The 22760-nt window shown below is 45.9% G+C and overlaps 1 protein-coding gene across 9 annotated transcripts in view; it reads right to left on the bottom strand.

The window, feature by feature from the left end:
• The window catches only part of LOC142258359 (ryanodine receptor 3), an 847167-nt gene that overhangs the window by 322260 nt on the left and 502147 nt on the right, over positions 1-22760 (bottom strand). For 5 of the 9 annotated variants that reach the window (XM_075330934.1, XM_075330936.1, XM_075330935.1 and 2 more), the window contains 3 exons: positions 21235-21325; positions 8024-8164; positions 145-326 (listed from right to left, as the gene is read on the bottom strand). In XM_075330934.1, coding sequence (XP_075187049.1) covers positions 145-326; positions 8024-8164; positions 21235-21325 — 414 coding nt within the window. The remainder of the gene's footprint in view (positions 1-144; positions 327-8023; positions 8165-21234; positions 21326-22760) is intronic. The other 4 variants (XM_075330938.1, XM_075330940.1, XM_075330941.1 and 1 more) reach the window with 1 other exon arrangement.

Raw genomic sequence — 22760 nt, 5'->3', positions numbered from 1 at the left:
CAGCAGGGGCCAGGTTGTTGCTGGATGTCACACACAGCGACATCGCTAGCAAGATCGCTGTTGCGTCACAAAAAACGTGACTCAGCAGCGATCTCGCTAGCGATGTCGTGGCCTTAAGTTACATTTACAACTAATAAAACTTACTTAGCTGTATTGATCGGCTTTGGGTCAAAATTCCCTTCGGCATCTACTGACATCTGCTTCTCGGGTGTTGCTTTAATTCTTGTGTCTACATAGTCGGGAGGCAAAGCCCCAGCTATTGCACTGAGACATGGCATTGACATTTTGAAGAGCTCAGCCTCATACTTCTGCAGGAGAGATAGGAACTGGTTGGAAAGTCCAACAGAAAAACATGCAAAATCGTTAGTGAAAGCAACGCAGCCAGGTCACAGCAGCAAAAGGAGAAGACCATTAGTAGAATGACAAGACCACATGGATTGCACTTCTCTAACAAAACACTGCAAAGTCATGCCTCATAAATTCAACGTTGTAGTATTTTCATTTTCCAAGCAATCAATATATCAGAATGCAGTTATTAACAAACATCTTATTTACAGGAACTTTAGTTACTGTCTTTCATAAATTGTAATGTATTTTACATTTATTCAAAAGAATTTTTAAGTCAGGTAAAAATGTGCAAAATATTGTAAATGATATAAAAAAAAATGTTAGAACCAATAAGAAGCTTTCAGTTAGGCCGCTTTCACACTACGTTTTTTAGCATGCGTCATGAACGTTTTTTGATGCAAAAGGGGATCCTGTTTTTGCAGAGAAAAATGCATGTGTTATTTTGCAGGATCCTGTCACTTGAAGTTTATGGGTGGGCATTGGAGTCATGTGATCGGGAATGAGGGGAACTGAAGGAGACTGGGAGCCGGCATCTGACAGCTGCGGTAAGTTGTAACCAAGGTAAATATCGGGTAACTAAGTGAAGTGCTTTGCTTGAATACCCGATATTTACCTTGGTTATGAGCGTCCGCAGCTGCTAGGAGCCGGCTCCCTTCACACATAACCAAGGTAAACATCGGGTAACTAAGAAGCGCTTTGCTTGGTTACCCGAAATTTACCTTGGTTACGAGCGTCCGCCGCTCTCAGGCGGGGGAGAGACAGAGAGGAGAGAGGGAGAGCGGGAGGGGGAGAGCGGGAAGGGGAGAGCGGGAGGGGGAGAGCGGGAGGGGGAGAGAGGGAGGGGGAGAGAGACTGATCACGACAGGCTGGTTTCTGGGCATGCTCAGTAGAGCAAGCAGGATCCTGTCTATCAGCATGCCAGCGTTCACATGCGTTTGCGTGCTTTTTAGTCAGGATCCAGCAATTTGCAGTATTTGGATGCAGCTTAAAAACGCTACAAGTAGCGTTTTTGAAAAAAGTTAAAAAACTGCAAGTCGCTGGATCCTCACTATAACACACGCAAACGCAGGTGAACGCATGTTGACGCGAGTCCATTGCAAATGCATTGAAATGAAAACGCATTTGCACTGGATCTGTTTTTGCGTTAAAAAAACCTTCATGACGCATGTTAAAAAAACGTAGTGTGAAAGCAGCCTTATTGATTAAATGTTTCACACAATATTGGTTGTTATCATTTCTCAGTGGACTCCAACCTATAACAATCCAGCTTTTGCAGCCACCTGCTTGGAGTTGGGAGTTTTACTACAATTGGATAAAAAACACTACTGTAATAAAAAGAATCTATGCAAATAAAACCATCCCCTAAAGACCAAGGGTGTACGATTATCACCACCTGTATAGCTACCATATGGTAACATATTAGGAAATTACGTTTTGAATATAAATAATGCAAATCTCTTATATACAGTGCCTTGTGAAAGTATTCGGCCTTGAATTTTTCAACCTTTTCCCACATTTCAGGCTTCAAATATAAAGATAAACATTTTAATGTTCTGGTGAAGAATCAACAACAAGTGGACACAATTGTGAAGTTGAACGATATTTATTGCTTATTTGAAACTTTTTTAAAAAATAAATAACTGAAAATTGGGGCGTGCAATATTATTCATCCCCTTTACTTTCAGTGCAGCAAACTCACTCCAGAAGTTGATTGAGGATCTCTGAATGATCCAATGTTGTCCTAAGGGTACCTTCACACTTAGCGATGCAGCAGCGATCCGACCAGCGATCTGACCTGGTCAGGATCGCTGCTGCATCGCTACATGGTCGCTGGTGAGCTGTCAAACAGGCAGATCTCACCAGCGACCAGTGACCAGCCCCCAGCCAGCAGCGACGTGCAAGCGACGTTGCGCTTGCACGGAGCCGCCGTCTGGAAGCTGCGGAGACTGGTAACTAAGGTAAACATCGGGTATGGTTACCCGATGTTTACATTAGTTACCAGTGTGAGCAGGGAGCAGGGAGCCGCGCACACTAAGCGCTGGCTCCTTGCTCTCCTAGCTACAGTACACATCGGGTTAATTAACCCGATGTGTAATGCAGCTACATGTGCAGAGAGCAGGGAGCCGCGCACACTGAGCGCTGGCTCCTTGCTCTCCTAGCTGCTGTACACATCGGGTTAATTAACCCGATGTGTACAGCAGCTACATGTGCAGAGAGCCGGAGCCGGCAGCACAGGCAGCGTGAGAGCGGCTGGTAACTAAGGTAAATATCGGGTAACCACCTTGGTTACCCGATGTTTATCTTGGATACAGCTTACCTCAGCTGTCAGACGCCGGCTCCTGCTCCCTGCTCGCTTCATTTGTCGCTCTCTTGCTGTCACACACAGCGATCTGTGTGTCACAGCAGGAGAGCGGCTTTGAAGAAAACGAACCAGGGCTGTGTGTAACGAGCAGCGATCTCGCAGCAGGGGCCAGATCGCTGCTCAGTGTCACACACAGCGAGATCGCTAATGAGGTCACTGCTGCGTCACAAAAAGCGTGACTCAGCAGCGATCTCGGCAGCGAGCTCGCTGTGTGTGAAGCACCCCTAAATGACTAACTATGATAAGTATAATCCCCCTGTGTGTAATCGTCTCCGTATAAATGCCCCTGCTCTGTGATAGTCTCAGGGTTCTGTGTAAAGCGCAGATATCATCATGAACACCAAGGAACACAAGGAACCGTGATACTGTTGTGGAGAAGTTTAAAGCCGGATTTGGCTACGAAAAGATTTCCAAAACTTTAAACATCCCAAGAAGCACTGTGCAAGCGATCATATTGAAATGCAAGGAATATCATACCACTGCAAATCTACCAAGACCCGGCCGTCCATCCAAACTTTCATCTCAAACAAGGAGAAGACTGATCAGAGATGCAGCCAAGAGGCCCATGATCACTCTGGAAGACCTGCCGAGATCTACAGCTGAGGTGGGAGAGTCTGTCCATAGGACAACAATCAGTCGTACACTGCACAAATCTGGCCTTTATGGAAGAGTGGCAAGGAGAAAGCCATTTCTCATAGATATCCATAAAAAGTGTCGTTTAAAGTTTACCACAAGCCACCTGGAGACACCAAATATGTGGAAGAAGGTGCTCTGGTCAAATTAAACTAAAATCAAACTATTTGGGCACAATGCCAACCGATATGTTTGCCGTAAAAGCAACACAGCTCGTCACCCTGAACACACCATCCCCACTGTCAAACATGGTGGTGGCAGCATCATGGTTTGGGCCTGCTTTTCTTCAGCAGGGACAGGGAAGATGCTTAAAATTGATGGGAATATGGATGGAGCCAAATACAGGACCATTCTTGAAGAAAACCTGTTGGAGTCTGCAAAAGACCTGAGACTGGGACGGAGATTTGTCTTCCAACAAGACAATGATCCCAAACATAAAGCAAAATCTACAATGGAATGGTTCACAAATAACCGTATCCAGGTGTTAGAATGGCCAAGTCATAGTCCAGACCTGAACCCAATCGAGAATCTGTGGAAAGAGCTGAAAACTGCTCTTCACAAACGTTCTCCATCCAACCTCACTCAGCTCCAGCTGTTTACAAAGGACGAATGGGCGAGAATTTCAGTCTCTCGATGTGCAAAACTGATAGAGACATACCCCAAGAGACTGCAGCTGTAATCGCAGCAAAAGGTGGCACTACAAAGTATTAACTTAAAGGGGATGAATAATATTGCACGCCCCAATTTTCAGTTATTTATTTTTTAAAAAATGTTTACAATAAGCAATAAATTTCATTCAACTTCACAATTGTGTCCCACTTGTTGATTCTTCACCAGAACATTAACATTTTAATCTTTATGTTTGAAGCCTGAAATGTAGAAAAAGGTTGAAAAATTCAAAAGGAGCCGAATATTTTCGCAAGGCACTGTAAGTGGCTGTAAAGGTGGAGCTACATACTTTAAATTCCATCTTAAAGGGCTATTTGTGTTAAACATTATCACCTAACCAAAAGATAGGTCCTAACTTATGGATCCTTACTGGTTCCTATTGCTGGGTACCTGACCAATCCCAAGAATGGGGTTCTAAAATGCCTCGTAGGAATAAAGCGGTGGCTACATATGCCCACCACCACCCCTTTCATTTTGTGTGGGACTGGGGATGATTACCAATAGGACAAAAATAGAAATAAAACTTTTGAAAAATAACAATAAATGTAGCGTAAAGGGGTAATTCACTACTCTGCAATAGTGGCCACCTCCCTGTAAAACTGATGGGGAAGGCTTTTTCTAATTACCTTGCTCAGCCAATTGTGCCTCTGAGCGGCGCTATTGTGGTCCGCTCATCCCCATCAAGTGACCCCCGGCCTCCGTGACCTCTGATATCCGGAGATGTCACGTCAGCTTCCAGTTGACCTGACATCACCGAGGTAGTCCCAGTCTTCCTGAGTGACTGGGCTGTGGGTAGAGTTTCACCTCTCATCACAGCCTAGCATCACAGCGCAGCATGTCGTGCAGGATTTACTTCACTGCAGAGCGTCGCAAACAGAAGTGATGCTGGGCTGTGATGACCGGTTAAACTCCGCCCACAGCCCAGTCACTCAGGAAGACTGGGACCACCTCAGTGATATCAGGTCAACTGAAAGTTGACGTGACATCACCAGATCTCAGATGTCACAGAGCCCTGAGGGTCACTTCATGGGGATGAGCGGACCGGAATAGCACCGCTCAGAGGCAGAATTGGCTGAACAAGTTATTTAAAAAAAGACTTCCCTATCAGTTTTATAGAGATGTGGTCACTATTGCAGAGTAGTGAACCATCCCTTTAAATACAAATGACTTTATAAAGTCAACCTTCTTCAATATTTAAAAAATTAGCATTGGAACATTATAAAGATTTGTCTTTGGCTTAGGACCACCACTATGAGCCAGACCTAGCCTATCCAGCCATTACATTTCATCAGGAAAAATCACTGTTGGTGAAACGTTAGGCCATAAGGAGTATCCCATGGCTGCAGCTCATCTTTGAGGGTTACAGCAATGGGCCCGTAGGAGAACTGTATTTAGAGCAAAGGGTCTTCGTAAGAAAACCTCTTTAACATGATCACAATAAAATGGAACTCTTTATGGCCATATAACTTGTTAGTTGAATTTCTATCAGGGTATAAAGGCCACTTCACACATAACGAGATCGCTAACGACATTGTTGCTACGTCACAGTTTCTGGGACAAAACCACGACTTCACCAGCGATCTCGTTATGTTTGACACCTACCAACGATCCGCCCCCTGCTGTGAGATTGTTGGTCGTTGCTGAAGGTCCTGGGCCATTTATTACTTGTTGAAGTCCTGCTGGGCAGGATGGATCTGTATGTTTGACACCTACCAACGATCTCGTTAACGACCTAGATAAGAACTTAAAGTGTGACAGGTAGGCGTGTAGTTGAGTCCTCTTTTCCGCGCCCCCTCTGCACCGATTGGTTGGCGCTGAAAACAGTAAGCAAACACTCGGGAACGAAGGAGGGATGAATCCAGGTGCAGATGCAGCTTCGATCCAAAAAGCAAGCAAGCAACCGGGAACAAAGTACGAATGAATCCGGGTGGAGTCTCAGGTTCTATCCTCAAAGCAAGGCTCAAAAAGGGACAAAAGGATGAAGTGATACAAAGTTGCCTTCTAGGCCGGCCACCTAATCAGAACACAGTATTGGCCACCAATCGGAGCGGAGGGGTGGAAAAGGCGACGCATATGTACGCCTACGTGGATTACAGCGTCAAACACTACGCCCCTATTTGAGGTCGGAATCGTTACATAGCTGCTGTGTGACAGGGTCCCAACAACCAACGAGATCGTTATACAGGTCGCTGCATCGTTACTAAAGTCGTTGGGAAAATGACTGTGTGACATCTCACCAACGATCTCACCAACGATTTAACAACGATCCGGAAACTGTGACGTAGTAACGATCTCGTTAATGATCTCGTTATGTGTGACTGGACCTTAACACTATTAACACAAGAAGCTGGTCTCCATGCTATTGTATGGACAAGGCACAAACAAAGAAATCATGCACCCATACAGTTCCATGCATTTCTCCGAGGGCAGTCTCCATTTTATTTTGGCAGCTGTAAAAATTCCGCTATTACAGTAGCAATATGTCCTAATCTTCTGCCTCGAGGCAGTCTGTAACTGTCTATATACAACCAAACCTTGTTCAATTATTCCAAGAGATCATGGATGTCTTACCAGAGCAAACTATGTTTTTTTTCTTAAAAAAAAAATAACCTGAACATAGAGAATAATGATTTCATTATCTCTTGTCAGTGATCCATGCCAGAGAATTCCTTAGAGGCCTGCACAGCTCAAGTAAATATGTCTGAGAACGAGATGCCAGCAAGAAAACGGAGTATTATGAAAAGGAATTAAATATTAACGGTTTCATTTATGTGGAGCGCATCGGGCGAGGACAGCAGATGTACGTCCTTCTAAGCCACCATCGGAACGTCTGTCGCTCCGCCACATCGTCCTCGTTAACCGGTCATATCTTATCATGAATATGCCACACACGGTGACTCATCTGTGACAGACTGTCTCCAAATTACAGATTTCATGCGCATTTTAAACCTTTGCAACTTGGTTATGTGCGTCATTTCGGGAAGCATGCTCTTCAAGAACTGGTTAAAATGGATCAGTTTGCAGAAAGCCATTCAAAGAAAAATTGATTACGCAGCAAGAACGGCGCACAATGCCCAAATATGAAGTTAATTGGATGCCGTTTTGGACAACCGCTATAGGCTACCTCTCTATTTTTTACATTATTTACGTGCTATATTGTTCGGCGCAGCCTCCAGGAAACTGAAGCCATTCGGTAGCCGTGTGTGTTTTATTATCCCTGCCAGAAATGTAAGCCCTAATGCCTCAAATATTAAAAAGTAATCTTTTCTTTTTGTTCTGTTTGGATCAGTGAATTTAATGAAAATCTTTGGCTGCAAATTTAATACATCTCCAATACAGAGGAATGGTGAGGTCCGGAGATGTCAAACAGCAGCCGAATGTGACACTAAGGGGTACTTTGCACACTACGACATCGCAAGCCGATGCTTGCAATGCCGAGTGCGATAGCACCCGCCCCCGTCGCAGCAGCGATATCTTGTGATAGCTGCCGTAGCGAACATTATCACTACGCCAGCTTCACATGCACTCACCTGCCCTGCGATGTCGCTCTGGCCTGCAAACCGCCTCCTTCCTAAGGGGGCGGGTCGTGCGGCGTCACAGCGACGTCACACGGCAGGCGGCCAATAGGAGCGGAGATGAGCGGGACGTAAACATCCCGCCCACCTCCTTCCTTCCGCCTTGCAGCCGGTACGCAGGTAAGGAGATGTTCCTCGCTCCTACGGCTTGTCATACAGCGATGTGTGCTGCCGCAGGGACGAGGAACAACATCGTACCGTCGCTGCTGCTAAATTATGGAAATGTCGGACCCTACACCGATCATACGATAATGATGCTTTTGCGCTCGTTAATCGTATGTAAAAGGATTTACACACTACGACATCGACAGTGGCGCCGGATGTGCGTCACTTTCAATTTGACCCCACCGACATCGCAGCTGCAATGTCGTAGTGTGCAAAGTACCCCTTAGTCACATACAAATCTGTTGCACGGTATATCGAAGAGTGGAAATACCTTATGAGAGAGGGAGTCAAAAATCCCCCAGAACAACTTCTCCGTCAGGTGTAATTCTTCCTCTGATGCCAAACCATAGCTCCCCCATCCAGAGGGGAGACAATAATATTTCCAGCTTTGCTCGTAATGGTTTGTCAAGAGCTGAAAAGATAAAGGTAACAGATAATGTGAGTTATTTTACTCCTCTAATATCTATAATTTACAGATTCTAAATCACTTTTTCACAATCTTTATAAATATTTTATACCATCTGGTTTTGCAGCACAAGATAAGGCAGATTGCAAACAAAATATTTTAAAAACTAACATACATGTTACATTGGTAAAAGACAATTTTAGGCTATGTACCAATGTTGCATTTTTGTGTGCAGAAAATCTGCACATAAAAATGTATGCTTTGACAGGAAAAAAGGAGCAAAAGAAACACGCATGTTTTATTGCGTTAGTGCGTTTTTTCACATGCTTTTTTTGTACGTTTTATAATCATGGCGATCGTGAGGGCTCAGGCGCTCTACCCCCGCAGTTGCCACCAGGTCACCGGCTTACAGCCGTGACCCGGCTCTCACTGGCAGGAGCAATGCCCGTGCCATTTCCGGTAGTTTAACTCCCTAAATGCTGCGATCAGTTCAAATCGCAGCATTCAGGAAGCTGGGAGAGGAATCGCTTACCTCTCCCTGGCGACTGGGTCCATGTAATGCGATCACAGGGACTCAATCACTGCCATGGTAACCCTGGGACATCACCATGACGACCCCGGGTTACTGAGGTATGGATCGCCTCTCAGACAGGGCCGCCTACGTCACCGGAGTTTCCTACAGCAAGGTCCCGTGGTAAAGACCGCGAGGCCTAGGTGCAGGGAACTCCGGTGATCTGTTGGCATAAACTTGATTCACTTTGTGCTGTCACCAGGGTTCCCTGCACCTAGGCCTCGCGGTCTTTACCATGGGACTTTGCTGGAGGAAACTCCGGTGACATCACAAGGTGAATGAAGTTCATGCTGGCGGATCACCAGGGTTCTCTGCACCTAGGCCTCGCGGTATTTACCGTGGGACTTTGCTGGAGGAAACTCTGGTGACATCACAAGGTGAATCAAGTTCATGCCGGTGGATCACCAGGGTTCTCTGCACTTAGGCCTCGTGGTCTTTACCGCAAGACCTTGCTGGAGGAAACTCCGGTGACGTAGGTGCCCTGTTGGCAGGTATAGGTGAACAGAGTTTATGCCGGCGGATCTGCAGGAAACCCCGGTGATCCGCTGGCATGAACTCGATTACCCTTGTGATGTCATCGGAGTTCCCTGCAGTAGGGTCCTGCGGTAAAGACTGCAGGGAACCCCAATGACGTCAAAAAGCACATAAAAATGCACAAAAAAAATAACATGGGCACTTACACATGCGTTATTTCCTGCGTTGTTCAGGAAAAAACATAGAAACAATTGACACACTGCTTCGTTTTTTAGTAACAAAAATTGAAGGAAAACAAGAAGCAACACGGGCACAGCAAGTCACGATTCTCATAGACGTTGGTAGGATGCTTTTTCTTTGCTCTATTGATTAAAAAAGCAAAGAAAATCTATAGAAAAAAAATACGCCACGTGGGCACAAGGCCTTAGTTAGTAACCTGAGTAGGCCTTAATGGCTGTTTATTTTACGGTTCACATTTCACAGTAAATGTCTGTCTGAATTCCCCAGACTATTACGGACACATGGATCTCTACTTCGTGCATTTTTTTTTAAAAAAAAAGTATAAAACATATATTCTATATTAAAACTTTTTTTTCATGTTAATTGTTGTGTGAACTCTTTTTTTTTTTTGGGGCAGATATTTTATACATGTTTTTATACTTTTTATATAACTTGTCCCTCAGGGGATTATAAAAGATCTCTGGGGAACATATCCTTTTCTTTTATTGTTCATTGTTTCCCGCTATAACCAGGGCATTTATAGGATCCCCAGTTACAGTGGAAAACAGACCCCCTACTGCGCAAGGTGTCATTGGCAGAGCTGGTTTGGGTCTGCTAGGACGCAGCAAACTTTGCTATATTGGCAGAGACCCAGTGATCATGTGATTTTCAGTGCAAATACTTATGATAGCAGCATAGCGCTTGCTGAGCGAGATATAGCTGGCATAAAAGAAGACAAAAGTGGTAAAAAAACGCCTCTGTCTTCCTACCAAGGTTTCTGGCTTGGTTTGACAAATGTATAATCGCACAGGCGTAAAGCATTGTAAAATAGGTTGTTTTCTGCTTAAAGGGAATCGGTCACCAGGTTTTTACCACCTAATCTGAGAGCAGTATAATGTAGGGGCAGAGACCCGGATTCCAGCAATGTGTCACTTACTGGGCTGCTTAGTGTAGTTTTGATAAAATCACTGCTTAATCACCAGTAGATTATCATTACAGGATTAATTGACCTGCTGCCGGGTAGTCCAGCATATTCATGAGCTCTGTATAACTGCTAGATCTGCAAAATTAAAATCGCAGCAAACAGCTCAGTAAGTGACACATCGCTGGAATCAGGGTCTCTGTCTCTACAATTATGCTGCTCTCAGATAGGGGAGTAAAAACCTGGTGACAGATTCCCTTTAATAAAAGCAACATAAAAGACACATTTAAATACAACTCCAATTGTTATACAGAGTTGCATTTAAGATACCTATAGAAATAGCAAACCTGAGTTCATTAATGTTCAATTGATTTACCAAAGGATTTCAAGTAAACCTCAGGCACATTTTAAAGTTTTATAAGATCAGCAGTCACCAGTGACTAATTTAGTTTTGTAGCATTAGAACATATATTGCAGGGAAAAATCCAGTACTTCAGGACATAAATATCAAAAGTTGGGATGAGGAAAATGCAAACACACAATTCTTCACCATAAGCAAGTTATTAAAATCTTCCATAACACAGATATTAAAATCCTCCATATGCAAGATATTAGAATTATCCATAACAAGTAAATATATACTAGCATAAGTGATGACATTGGATTAGATATTTATTTAAAAAAATCCTAGAAAAAGGAAGGTCATTTTGGAAATGTATTACTCTAGCGTCTGACATTCCCTTGTGACACTAGCATTTAACAGATTACCTGTAGCACTCTAATTTCTTGGTAATCCGCGTCTTGAAGCAGTGATATTGTTGAGAAAGATAATATATATATATATATCTTACCCAGGGCGGACATATCATTGGTGCAACCTGCGCAGCTGCACAGGGGCCCAAGAAGTCAGGGGACCCCCTCCTACCTACAAAGCAGGTGAGGTTGTGAACTATTGGCCTGCAGAGGGCCCATATACAGTGATACCTCGGATTTTGTTGATAATCTGTCTGAATACAATCAATGAAAAGCGAAACCGATTCAAACCGAAGCAATTATTTCCATAGAAATCATAGAAATCATAGTAATCATCGTAAATCCAATTAATTTGTTTTAGTCTAAAATACATACCAAAAACACATTTTATAGGGAATAAAGATAGTGTTTAATGCTAAAAACAATAAGAAATTAATATAAAATGAATATAGAAACGCGTAAAAAAGCACCCGTGGCAAAAACGAACAGGTAAAAACGTATACGTTTTTACCGCGTTTTGCTGCATTTTTGGCTGCGTTTTGATCTCTGCGTTTTCCTGCGTTTTTCCAATGCATTGCATGGGGGGGAAACGCAGAAAAACGCAGGAAAGAATTGACATGTCCATTTTTTTTTAACCTCAAACATGAAGCTTAAAAAAAAAGTTGTGTGTGGACAGCAAAAATGAAAACTCATAGACTTTGCTGGAGAAGCAAAGTCATGCAGTTTTGAGTCCAAAAACACACCCGAAAAACATGCAAAAACGCACTGTGCGCACATAGCCTTACATTGAGTACACATCATTTAGTGCACGGATGTCAAACTCAAATACATAGAGGGCCAAAGTTAAAAACTTGGACAAAGTTGTCGGTCAACTTTGTTGTGGGCCCCAAATAGTCCTTGATACAGAATAATGGGCCCCACCTAATCCTCCATATAGAATAATGGGCCCCACATAGCCCTCCATATAGAATAATGGGCCCCACATAGCCCTCCATACAGAATAATGTGCCCTACATAGTCCTCCATACAGAATAATGGGCCCCACATAGCCCTCCATACAGAATAATGGGCCCCACATAGCCCTCCATATAGAATAATGGGCACCACATAGCCCTCCATGCAGAATAATGGGCCCCACATAGTCCTCAATAGAGAATAATGGGCCCTACATAGCCCTCCATACAGAATAATGGGCCCCACATAGGCCTCCATACAGAATAATGTGCCCCACATAGCCCTCCATACAGAATAATGGGCCCCACATAGCCCTCCATACAGAATAATGGACCCCACATAGGCCTCCATACAGAATAATGGGCCCCATATAGCCCTCCATACAGAATAATGGACCCCACATAGTCCTCAATAGAGAATAATGGGCCCTACATAGCCCTCCATACAGAATAATGGACCCCACATAGTCCTCCATACAGAATAATGGGCCCCACATAGCCCTCCATACAGAATAATGGGCCTCACATAGCCCTCCATACAGAATAATGGGCCCCACATAGCTCTCCATACAGAATAATGGGCCCCACATAGCCCTCCATACAGAATAATGGGCCCCACATAGCCCTCCATACAGAATAATGGGCCCCACATAGCCCTCCATACAGAATAATGGACCCCACATAGTCCTCCATACAGAATAATGGGCCCCACATAGCCCTCCATACAGAATAATGAGCCTCACATAGCCCTCCATACAGAATAATGCGCCCCACATAGTCCTCCATACAGAATAATGGGCCCCACATAGCCCTCCATACAGAATAATGAGCCTCACATAGCCCTCCATACAGAATAATGAGCCTCACATAGCCCTCCATACAGAATAATGGACCCCACCGGGCCCTTGTTAGCTGTGCGGCAGGACCTGAACTGATGCACTTCCGATTCCTCACTGTTACGTGATCTACCCAGGAGTAAAAATTCCATGGCGGTCTCCAGGTTTGTTAAGCCAGCATAGGTCTTCACCAGCTCCCGCGGAGTGTCCCTCTGATCTGACTGGGGATGTGCAAGGGTGTGTAACCCAAATAGGTGAGCAGCCCCCGTCTTAAATAATTCCACCATTACCACCAGGTGCCACACAACGCGTCTCTCTCCTTTTTCCACATCATGAAAGATAAGGCAGGCATCAATATCAAAGTATCATTTCCCATTCTATCCATTCATCTCTACCTGGGATAATAACACAGATTATGAATGAATTTAACCCCTTCAGCCCCCGGGCATTATCCGTTTTTTTCCCTCTCTTTCTTCCGAGAGAAAGTAACGTTTTTATTTTTCCATCAATCTTGCCATATGAGGGCTTGTTTTTTGTGGGACAAGTTGTAGTTTTAAATGAAACCATAAGTTTTACCATTTAGTGTACTGGAAAACAGCAAAAAATGTTCAAGTGTTTAAAAACTGCAAAAAAAAGTGTGATCGCGATATTTAATTCACTGTGTTCACTATATGGTAAATCTGATGTGTCGGTGTGATGCCTCAGGTCGGTGCGAGTTTGGAGACATCAAACATGAATAGGTTTACTTATGTCTAAGGGGTTAAAAAAATTCACAAGGTTGTCCAAAAAAAGTGGCGCACATTTTGCGCCATTTTCCGAAACCCGTAGCGGTTTCATTTTCCAGTATCTATGGCTCAGTGATGGCTTATTTTTTGCATCTCGAGCTGATGTTTTTGACGGTACCATTTTTCACAGATGCTACATTTTGATCGCATGTTATTGCATTTTCCGCAAAAATTGCGGCAACCAAAAAACATAATTTTGGCATTTGGAATTTTTTTGCTGCTATGCAGTTTAACGATCAGATTGATTGATTTTATATTTTGATAGATTGGGCATTTCTGAACGCGGTGATACCAAATGTGTGTATATTTTTTATTTTTTTTAAACCTTTAATTTTCAATGGGGCGAAAGGGGGGGTGATTTGAACTTTTAGGTTTTTTATTTTTTTAAAACTTTTTTATAAAACTTTTTTTTATTTTACTAGGCCTCTTAGAGGGCTATATGGATCAGCTGTCTGATCGCTCTTCCATATTTCCAGATCATAGCTACACAGCTGAGATCTGCAGATATGGTGCTTTACTTTCAATGCCGACACTATTCCGGCATTGAGAAAAAGTGACTCATGTTAGCTACAGGCTTCATCACATGACTCTGTGCTACCATGGCAACAACTGGAAGTCACATGATTACATCACGTGACTTCAGAAGGGGGTGGGGTAAAGAATCGTTATGGCTGCGCACATATACATCTCGCTGCCAGATAAGTTGCGGGTGGAACAAGATTCCAGTGATGACTAGCAAGCACACGTCAGTGACTCGCCCACCCCAGGGCTATGGGACACCCGGTGCCGGGCCGGACTAGTCCGGGGGTCGTCAGTGGTGGCGGGGCCCGACTCCGTGGCCCTGGTGGGTGTCAATTAAACATGGCTGCAGTGTTGGGGGTGAATAAAGTTTGTGTTCGTGACGCCACCTGTGGTATGCGGCTATTAAGCTGCCGCTGCTGTAGGAGGCCTCCGGGGTGATGGAATGGCAGCAATGATGGTACTGCTCCCCACAGGTGGAGCGGTGCCCCGGGGACACTGTTGGTGCTCGTGAGAGTCTATGGTGTAATGGAAGTCTATGCAGGCGACAATAACTGAGACAACACCGGAGGGTGCAATTCCAAGATCTTTACTCACACTTCCTGGTAGGTGCACACTGGTGCCTTCGGACGGCTGGAACCCACTGTCAGGGACCTCCGCCGTTTCTGGGTGATTTCTGGAATGAAAGCCGGTACCCTTCTCTCTAAAGTGTCTCTGTCTTCAGCGGTCTCCTTAAGCCTAGCTCTTTTAGGATGAACCTGCTCGGCCTCCACTACAGCCTCCAGGCTGGGAGCTCGCCTGTCGGTTACTTGCCCCCTTTCTAGAGGTTCTGCTGTGGGCTGTGGCCCGGGGAGTTTGCAGCTTTCCATGGGCCTCGGTTTTTACTGTTGGAGATGATTTTTCACTCCTTCTGTTTCTAGGGACCGTCCCCTGTTGCAGCTTGATCCCTCCACCGATGTTACTGTGGAACAGGCCACCACAGCTTACAAGCTATCCGTGGCCCTGGGATCCCTTCGTTCCCTGCTTGGTGTCACCTGGACCCTCTGAGTCCCAGGATCTTCACCAGGAAGCGTCTCTTTCTTTCCTTAGCTCCTGTCTGACTAGAGCTTTTCTTCTTCTTCTCCTTCTTGTCTGCCTCCTGCAGACCTCCTCCTCCTTCCCCTCACTCTCCTCAACTCTCACACTTGACCTTCCTTTCTCTGACTGCCCTCTGGTGGCTTCTCCCACCTCCCCAGTTGCTAAGTTGTACCCTATAGGAGCAGGGATGGGTCTTACGGCCCCTCCCAGCATGCAGCATGGGAGGGTTGCTGCCACTATCCCTGGTCCCAGTGTGTACCTAACAATGGGTGTTGTGTAGATTTGCCAGGGGACCGGAGTTCACTCCTTTCCTCACCCAGAATGGGACATCACACCACTGGATGGGGTGCAATGTCCTGTGGCGACGGAAGCCTCAGGGGCGCCACACTCCCCCACAGCGAATCCCAGCACGTCCTCGGGCTGAAAAACAACAGAAAATGTGGAAGGAATTGCAAAATTTTTGTTATGCATAACATAAAACAATAAAACTTTTCTTCCCTTTATGGGAGGCACAGATACTTAAACGTTGCAAACTTTCTTATGAAGAAACTCTAAATGTGCACTTCCAGTCCATTGCACGGTTTGGCACTTCCCCCATAATTCTGGTAGGGGGCACAACAGGTGCAACTATTTACATTCTTGGCTACAACAAGTCCAGTAGCCTGGCAGTTCGTTCAACTTATTAAACTAAAAGGGCAAAGACAAAACCAGCCACCAAGTCCAGTGGCCTGGTAACACAGGACACATTACACATTCACATTCACCGGGGACCACATTCCAGTTCCGTGGCCCGGTACATATAAACAAGGAGGGTGACATCTTCAAAAAGTACAAGGGGCAGTAAGGCAGGAAAGGGTGTCATCTTCAAAAAGCACATTAGGGCAAAACAAAAGGGACGTCTTCACAAAGGGATGAGGGGCTGACAGGGGCTATGTACAGTTCAGCTTCTTTCCTTTACTTTTACTCTTCATTGCTGGGGTCCTTGGGGTCCCGCTTTGGCAGAGCCCTAGGCAGCATGTAGGCCATGGAGATCCTGGTCTGCGTCTCCTGAGTGTTAGTGGCCATCCTGCTGCAGGCCGCTGCAGCTTGCGTTGCAGTGGAGCTGCTCGTTGAAGTGGGGCTGCTGGTCTGTCGAGGGTTACTGGCTGGCGCGGGGCTGCTGGCTGGTGAGGGGTTACCGGCTGTACGGCGCCACTCTGGCTCTTCCAGTGGTGCTTCCTCCCGCACTATATGGGCACCCAGGGCATACCAGCCACGGCTCCCCATCAGCCTGGTGTATTCCAGCACATCACCCGGCTTTACATGACGCCCTGGGTGACCTTTAGTGAGGTGCTCCTCTATGTCGCGGCGTGCAATAAAGACGTCCTTTCCTAGGCCTGGTTCCCTGATGAACCCCCAGCCTTCCTTCAACTTAAATTCCAGCACCCGGCCTCTGCATACTGGGCCCTGGTGCTCTCTGCGGCTTCACCGGATCCGGGCCTTTGCAGCCAAATTGGACGCCTCTTCGGCACGGCGTCTCTCCTCCCGGCTCTCCCGCTCCTGCTGGTACTCTTCCAGCCTCTTCAGGCAGGCCAGTTCATTTGCCTTTGGGGTTTCTTTGGGGCGCAGTGGCTGCTGCAGTCTCCCGCTGTCGATGGGTGCTGCGTCCCAGTTCACTCCCGGTGATGTGGTTCCCAGGAGGCTAACAGGGGGACTCGGAAGGTGACCCACCAGTGGCTCAGGACCCAGGTGACACCAGGCGCCATCTTCGGGGCCCTCTGGCAGGTCTCCGGCGTCCCCTGGGGCTTCAGCAGGGCTGGCGAGGAAGTCCAGCAGGGCTGTGGAGGGGCTGGGCGTTGGCGCTTGGCAGGGCCGCGGGTCCGGACGGGTCAGGGTAGTATTTAACTCACCCAGGCACTGCTCATCGGCCTCCATCCTGTGGCCCATGTCCTCAGGCCCCATCCGGTTTACTCTCCGCCGGTCCACCTCCATCTGCATGGTGCTCAGCCTCCGGGCCAGGATCTTCATCTCCTCCCGGAGCAGGTCCAGCTCAGGATCCATTTCCCGGGTCCCTGGTGTGCACTTCTGCGGCTCCTCCGCCATGCTGCTGACCTGGGGAATGTTCGCTGCTACTCTGCTCGGGTGCTCGACCACGCCACTCGGCTGCACCCTTTCCCCTCTTGGAGGCGGGGCCGGAGGCTGCACCAGCATCTGGCGCCAGACTGGCGCCCAGCCCATCACGGCCGGCACCGCTCCGCTTGCGATCAGGTACATTTTTGCTTGTGTCTGGTCTGGCATTTAGACTCGTTCTGCCAGCCAGCCAGCTTTTCTAGACGCCATGTCTTCTTCTTCCGCTCTCCATCGCGGGCACTTCTTCGCGCTCTTTTCTTAGACAAGGGGGCGGGGCTTCTTTTCGCGCCCTTTCTGCAGGCACGCCCCCCTTCTTCCCACGCTCAGTGGCTTCAATGGTGGCAGTTTCTCACTATAATACAGTCTTTTAACACAGTTTTGTCACATGGTTCTTCAGACGCACAGTACCCGGTGAATCCGGGCACGAAATCCTGTTCGTGACGCCAAATTTGACTCGCCCACCCCAGGGCTATGGGACACCCGGTGCCGGGCCGGACTAGTCCGGGGGTCGTCAGTGGTGGTGGGGCCCAACTCCGTGGCCCTGGTGGGTGTCAATTAAACATGGCTGCAGTGTTGGGGGTGAATAAAGTTTGTGTTCGTGACGCCACCTGTGGTATGCGGCTATTAAGCTGCCGCTGCTGTAGGAGGCCTCCGGGGTGATGGGATGGCAGCAATGATGGTACTGCTCTCCACAGGTGGAGCGGTGCCCCGGGGACACTGTTGGTGCTCGTGAGAGTCTATGGTGTAATGGAAGTCTATGCAGGCGACAATAACTGAGACAACACCGGAGGGTGCAATTCCAAGATCTTTACTCACACTTCCTGGTAGGTGCACACTGGTGCCTTCGGACGGCTGGAACCCACTGTCAGGGACCTCCGCCGTTTCTGGGTGATTTCTGGAATGAAAGCCGGTACCCTTCTCTCTAAAGTGTCTCTGTCTTCAGCGGTCTCCTTAAGCCTAGCTCTTTTAGGATGAACCTGCTCGGCCTCCACTACAGCCTGCAGGCTGGGAGCTCGCCTGTCGGTTACTTGCCCCCTTTCTAGAGGTTCTGCTGTGGGCTGTGGCCCGGGGAGTTTGCAGCTTTCCCTGGGCCTCGGTTTTTACTGTTGGAGATGATTTTTCACTCCTTCTGTTTCTAGGGACCGTCCCCTGTTGCAGCTTGATCCCTCCACCGATGTTCCTGTGGAACAGGCCACCACAGCTCACAAGCTATCCGTGGCCCTGGGATCCCTTCGTTCCCTGCTTGGTGTCACCTGGACCCTCTGATCTTCACCAGGAAGCGTATCTTTCTTTCCTTAGCTCCTGTCTGACTAGAGCTTTTCTTCTTCTTCTCCTTCTTGTCTGCCTCCTGCAGACCTCCTCCTCCTTCCCCTCACTCTCCTCAACTCTCACACTTGACCTTCCTTTCTCTGACTGCCCTCTGGTGGCTCCTCCCACCTCACTCAGAATGGGACATCACACCGCTGGATGGGGTGCAATGTCCTGTGGTGACGGAAGCCTCAGGGGCGCCACATCAGCTGTTGAAATCAGCTGTTATGTGTGCAGATCGCCGCGGCCTGCCCACATCATGGGTCGTTAAAGGGTTAAAGAGGTGGTTCATTACTCTGCAATACTGGCCACATCCCTTTTGAAACTGATAGGTAAGGCTTTTGTCGAATACCTTCTTCAGCCAATTCTGCCTCTGAGCATCCCCATGAAATGACCCTCCAAGTTGATCTGACATCACTGACCCCGGCCCCAGTCTCTGTGAGTGACTGAGCTGTGGGTGGCGTTTCACCGCTTGTTGCAGCCCAGCGTCACAGCCCAGCATCTCGCACATGCTCTCCTTCGCTGCAGAGCACTGCAAGCAGGAGCGATGCTGAGCTGTGACGACCGGTGAAGCTCCGCCCACAGCCCTTTCACTCATGGAGACTGGGGCCGGCTTCGGTTATGTCAGGTCAACTGGAAGTTGACATCTCAGAAGTCACGGAGCCCCGGGGGTCACGTGATGGGGATGACCGGACTGCAATAGCACTGCGAAGAGGTAGAATTGGCTAAACAAGGTATTTAGAAAAAGCCTTCCCTATCAGTTTTACAGAGATGTGGCCACAATTGCAGAGTGAATAGTTTGTATAATGCTTATGCTAATTATAACAAGGGGAGGGGGTAACTATGAATATATTATCTGCTCCATTGCAACTGCCACTCAAGCAGCAAATTTTATAAACTTTACTTTTTTTTTTTTATTTCAAAACCTAAACATCTGCGCTGACGTGACCACTACAGGTATGTATAGAATCAGCCTGATAGTGCCAGTATAGCACTGGCTTTAGGTTATATACGAAAACCCTGGTGATTGCTTCCCTTTAACCTTTTTGCTTATTCATTAATTATAATTGATCGATGTGTTCCTTTATTCAACTGTACTAGCTATGTAAGTAGTTTATCACGGCTACACAGGTTAATAATGCTATATAATGGCCACTACTGTAGCTTTTGTATGCTACACAGAGAAATAAGACGGGAATTCCCTGTGTGCTGTGCACAGGAGACATCACAGTAGCTAGTCTCCACCCACTAGATCAGAGAGAACTGAAAACCGGACAGGAATCCGGTTATAAGAAATTTAGCCTCATATTAGTTTTTAATGGCTAAATATTCTAAATAATTCTAATTGTCTTATTATATCTACTGATGTATGTGTTTTTCTTCTCTGAACAAATAGTAAAAGTCTAAAGTTATTTATGCAAGAGAAAACAATGTTCTCTTCTAAAATAGACTGGGGGAAAAACAAATTCCTTATCTGCTAGCCTTGGAAATTACCAGACTTATGTGATGTGTAATTTTTTTCCAGCTTTTTCCTTTGTTTGAGTGTATTACTAATTTACTACAAAAGTAGATGAAATTCCGGAAGGGACAGACACTCTCGCCTATTGATCCTTGTAGGTGATTTTGAGCTGTCTCCTCATATATGAAAATAAAGTCTTTAACGAGAGCAGATATCTCCAGCTACCTTTATTGATAAATAAGAAATTCTCCTATCAAATCCTGTATTTTTCACTTGTTTTTCCTCCCGCAGGCTGTAATGGCTAGTAATAGTGTTATTCTGAAAAGTTTCATAAACTGATGGGAATACCCCTTTAAAGCATGCCTATCTCCAAGATCCTATCCCAATATGTAGTAGGTTTATTATTAATAATAATAATAATAATAGCAAATACCTCTAATTAAAACTGTAGTAAAGTTCTCCTGACTCACTATATCATGTGCAGGGCATTGCAGAATCTTAGGTGTACATGGTTACAACCATGCGTATAGTCATGGTTAGTTAGTTGCTTGTGGTCATAACCATCGGTACCTAAGGTCCTGCAATGCCCTGCACATGAGATAAGTGACATAGTGAATTAGAAGAACTATACTACATTTCTAATTGGATGTATTTGCTTATTATTATTATTATTATTATTATTACTATTATACCTACTACATATTGGGACAGGATCTTGGAGATGGGAATAACCCTTTAAAGCTACATTGCTTTGCTATATAAAATAATAATTTACTGATGATTACCAGTGACTATGATTTCTTCCCTGTCTTCCATAACAACTCATGAGGTCTTATGGGGGACAGAAATAAAGTGTGTGATGGTTGTAGGACATATTTCATCCCTACAGTTATGATGAATATAGTGATGATTCTTACCAGTGACCACTTTGGACCAGGCATCTATGATATTTGCATGTGTCATGCTGTTCTCACCGCACTTATCTGTCTTTCTATCCTACATCCAGAAGCTGGCAGGTGTTTTAGAACACAACATACAATGATGACAGCTACTTTATTTACAGGAGATTATAAGTTACGATTAGCAGCTACCTTCAGAGGCATTTTGCAGTATTCGCTGAGCAATGGGACATCAAACACCAGACGTCGCAGGAGCTGCTGAAGCATGGAAGGCCGCATATGACTGTAGAAAAAAAGGAAATATTTGTAAGATTTGGATAATAACATTTTGTGGTTTTTTTTCCATATGAAAGAACTATTTTATTAGTATCCTCTGCAGTTGTATTAAAGGGAACCAGTCACCAGATTTGGGCCTTCTAAATTAAAACTAGCATCTTGCTGCATTCCATGAAGGTGCACGTTACCCCCTGACTCCCCCTGTAGCCTCCAAAAATACGTTCATAAAATCTCCTGCCCAATATATCAATTGTCCGGTCCACTGGGCGTCCTATTCTGTGCCTCTTGTCCCACCTTTTGTCGTCCACCTGAGCTGATTGATGTGGATGACGCCTCAGACGCTATCCACGTATCCAAACTCTCTCACCTGCGCAAACATATTCCCAGCTCGCGCAAGTGCACTTCACTCTGCCCTGTTGCGGGCAGAGCCAAAAACATATATGTGCGTGCGCGAATTGTCGAGTTCCCTGTGCAGGCTCGAGATTTTGCCTGGCGATGTGGATGATCTCACCCGCTTCATCCACATCGACAAAAAAAAAAATCTTGTGCCTGTGCAGAGAACTCTCGGTTCGAGTAGGCGCACCTCTGTTTTCAGCTCTGCCCGCAAAAGGGCAGAGCGAAGTGCGCCTGCGCGAGCTGGGAATATGGAGATTTTGCCCTGCTACATGGATGACGACTGAGGCATCATCCATGTCAATCGGCTCACGAGGATGGCGAAAGGTGGCACAGAAAGCACAGAATAGGAGGCCCAAAGGACCAGACTGGACAATTTACATACCGGGCAGGAGATTTTTTTTAAAGCTATTTTTGGGGGCTACAAAGGGTGTCAAGGGGTAATGTGCACCTTCATGGAATACAGCACAGGAGCTGCTTAAGGTGCTAGTTTTAGTTTAGAAGGCCAATATCTGGTGACAGGTTCCCTTTAACATTCTCATACTCCCAGGAAGTCCGTTTTCCAGAAACATGTTCAAGATCTGTAAAAAAATAAATAAATCTTCATATCTAATAATTACACATTGCTACTATTCAGGCTGCAGGATTATTGGATAGACATTGCCCTTTTGGACTTATGAGGATCTCCATATATAATATTTCATTTTACCTATACATGAAGAAGAAACACAAAAGACAAAAGATCTCCATGGCAACGGCAGACGCAGTCCAGAAACTCATTGCTATTCATGTTCTCATGCAAACCTACATTAACACGGCCATTGTTTTGTAGTTTGTGATGGTGTTGGGTGTACAATCTACAAAACTAAATCAGTTCTAAAAGTTTACAATTGTACAGAAAAATAAGCAGATGTATGGTGGACATAAAGCATCAAAAGGGTTAAACAAAAAAACAGATGTGCATCACTGCCAGCAAACACTGGCTTTGTCCATATATTATCTGGGATATAAACCATTCCTTGCTTTTGTACAATTGTATGATAAAAAAG

The sequence above is a fragment of the Anomaloglossus baeobatrachus genome, chromosome 12 (assembly GCF_048569485.1).
Source record: "Anomaloglossus baeobatrachus isolate aAnoBae1 chromosome 12, aAnoBae1.hap1, whole genome shotgun sequence".
Classification (NCBI taxonomy): domain Eukaryota; kingdom Metazoa; phylum Chordata; class Amphibia; order Anura; family Aromobatidae; genus Anomaloglossus; species Anomaloglossus baeobatrachus.
Note: the sequence above shows the minus strand (reverse complement) of the source record. Positions and strands in the feature narration are given on the sequence as shown.